At 65.6% G+C, this 2225-nt stretch overlaps 1 protein-coding gene across 1 annotated transcript in view; it reads left to right on the plus strand.

Moving 5' to 3' along the window:
- The window catches only part of LCN12 (lipocalin 12), an 11888-nt gene that overhangs the window by 2708 nt on the left and 6955 nt on the right, over positions 1–2225 (plus strand). Inside the window, exon 3 of the mRNA XM_015572335.1 lies at positions 806–942. Coding sequence (XP_015427821.1) covers positions 806–942 — 137 coding nt within the window. The remainder of the gene's footprint in view (positions 1–805; positions 943–2225) is intronic.

A 2225-nucleotide genomic window follows, 5' to 3' on the forward strand; every position in this document is an offset into this window, starting at 1 on the left:
CCTGTCCCACATTTCTGGTTGGGGCGTGCGGGCAGCGTGGGTGCGGCAGGCCGGGCACTGCACAGTGTCCCTGCAGCAAGAACACCGTGGCTCTGGCACCTTGGGACTCGAGGGCCATGTCCCTGGCCTGGTGCGTTCTGTCCTCCACCCTGGCACAGGCCTGGCGCTTGGAAGGGGGGTCGGAGCTGGGGGGACTTGGGGGGACCGTGTTCAGGAGAAGGCCAGGACCAGGGACCTGGGAGGCACCTCCCTCCCCGAGCAGGACCCAGGTGCCCCCCATCTTTAGTGGGCAGATCTGAGGAGGGCCCGCCCCAGCACCCCCAGCGCCTGCACCCAATCCCCTGCGGCCAGGCCTGGGGATGGAGCTGTACCCCCAGGGGGGCTGCGGGTCGGGAGATAACGACCTGCTGACAGGGCTTCGAGGTGGACAAGGTTGGAGGGGCGCCAGGGGGCGGCAGCGGGCAGGATGCAGGGAGAGGCAGGCCCTGCTGGCATGGGCAAGGCCTGGGGGTCCAGATCAGCCAGCCCTGCACAAACGGGACCGGCTCTCAGAACCCCCCTTCCCCGTGGCCACCCCTGAGCTCCAACCGGAGGCCAGCGCTCCGGGGGCCGCACCCCGTGCTCCATCCCGGACGGTCCCCGCGAAGGGACCACCCCAGTCCCTCAGAGAGGCCACGGCTGCCCAGAGTCCCTGCCTTGCCGGCCCAAGGGGCCCCCAGCTCCCAGCCTCCGTGGTGCAGCCCACGGGGGGCCCGGCCTGCAGCGGGGCTCGGCCTCCGGGCTCTGCCAGTCTAGCTGCCTGTAGTTTCAGGGGGAGTGGTTCGTGCTGGGCCTGGCAGGCAGCACCCACAGCCCGGCGGACAGGCCCCTGCTGAGCCCTTTCACCGCGACGTTCGAGAAAAATAAAACGAAGCAGCTTGAGGTGACCTATGCCATGATGCGGTGAGTGAGGGTCCCGGTCTGTGCCCGGAAGCCAGCGGCCTCGCAGCGCAGGCCCCCCGAGGCCTCCTAATGCTGGGACACCGAGCCCTGGGGGGGGACCCCAAAGAGGGGGGCATTCGCCAGAACACAGACTCAGCCCGAGGGCTTACGGACTTCAGGCTCGGCTGGATCCAGCAGCCCAGATCCCCTCTCCAGATCGCCCCCCTCCCCTCTCAGCTCTGCCTGCTCCTGACCCCTGTGCAGGAAGGTTCTCACCTCCCAGGACAAGACGGTGGCCTGAGCCGCCACCCTCAGGGTCCCAGTCCCAGGAGAGGGCGCCTCTAGGCCAGTGAGGCCATGAGCTCCACTTGGTCTTTTTTGTTGTTTTTTTTAAATAATTTTTTATTGATTTCAAAGACAAAGGGAGAGGGAGAGAGAGAAACATCAATGATGCCCTGGCTGGTCTGGCTCAGTGGATAGAGCGTTGTCGGCCTGCAGACTGAGGAGTCCTGAGTTCGATCCGGCCAAGGGCATGTGCCAGGGATACGGCTTGAATCCCAGGAGGATGTTTCCATCTCTCTCTCCCTCTCCCTTCCTCTCTGAAATCAATAAAAATATTTTAAAAAAAGAAAAGAAACATCAATGATGAGAGAGAATCATGGATCAGCTGCCTCCTGCACGCCCCCTACTGGAGATCAAGCCTGCAACCCGGCACATGCCCTGGACTGGAATCGAACCCAGGACCTTTCAGTCCGCAGGCTGACGCTCTATCCACTGAGCCAGACCAGCCAGGGCCGATGGGTCTTCTTGAGTCATGTGCGCCTCCTGGACTAGGGGCTGTGCCCGGATGAAGTGCTCCCCGTGGAGGAGAGGGGGCCCTGATGGGCAGCCCCCTGTTGGGGTCACTAATGGGCAGCCCCTGTGGGGGGCCCTGATGGACAGCCCCTGTGGGGGCCGCAGCCTTTCCTGCCCGGCTGCTGGGCCGCAGAGGAGGAGAGGCCCCAAGGCCTCCGTTTGGGTCCCTCGGACGTAAAGCAAGAGGCTACGCGAGACTGGCGTGTCCTCTGGAGCCGGGTGTCCCTAGGGGCCAAGAGGGGCTGCCCTCGGCTTCCAGCCCCAACCCACCGGGAGCACGGCCTCCCACGGCCCTGGGACTCCGGGGCCCCTGACTTGACCAGCTGGGCTCCGGCTGCAGGTGGATGAGGGGGGCAGGGAACCCGGGGCCCTTGGGCAGCCGCCTCCCACCGCGGGCCCCCTGCACTGGCCGCTCCTCACATCCCCACAGCCAGCCACCCCCTGCAGGA

The sequence above is a fragment of the Myotis davidii genome, unplaced genomic scaffold (assembly GCF_000327345.1).
Source record: "Myotis davidii unplaced genomic scaffold, ASM32734v1 scaffold609, whole genome shotgun sequence".
NCBI classification, from domain to species: domain Eukaryota; kingdom Metazoa; phylum Chordata; class Mammalia; order Chiroptera; family Vespertilionidae; genus Myotis; species Myotis davidii.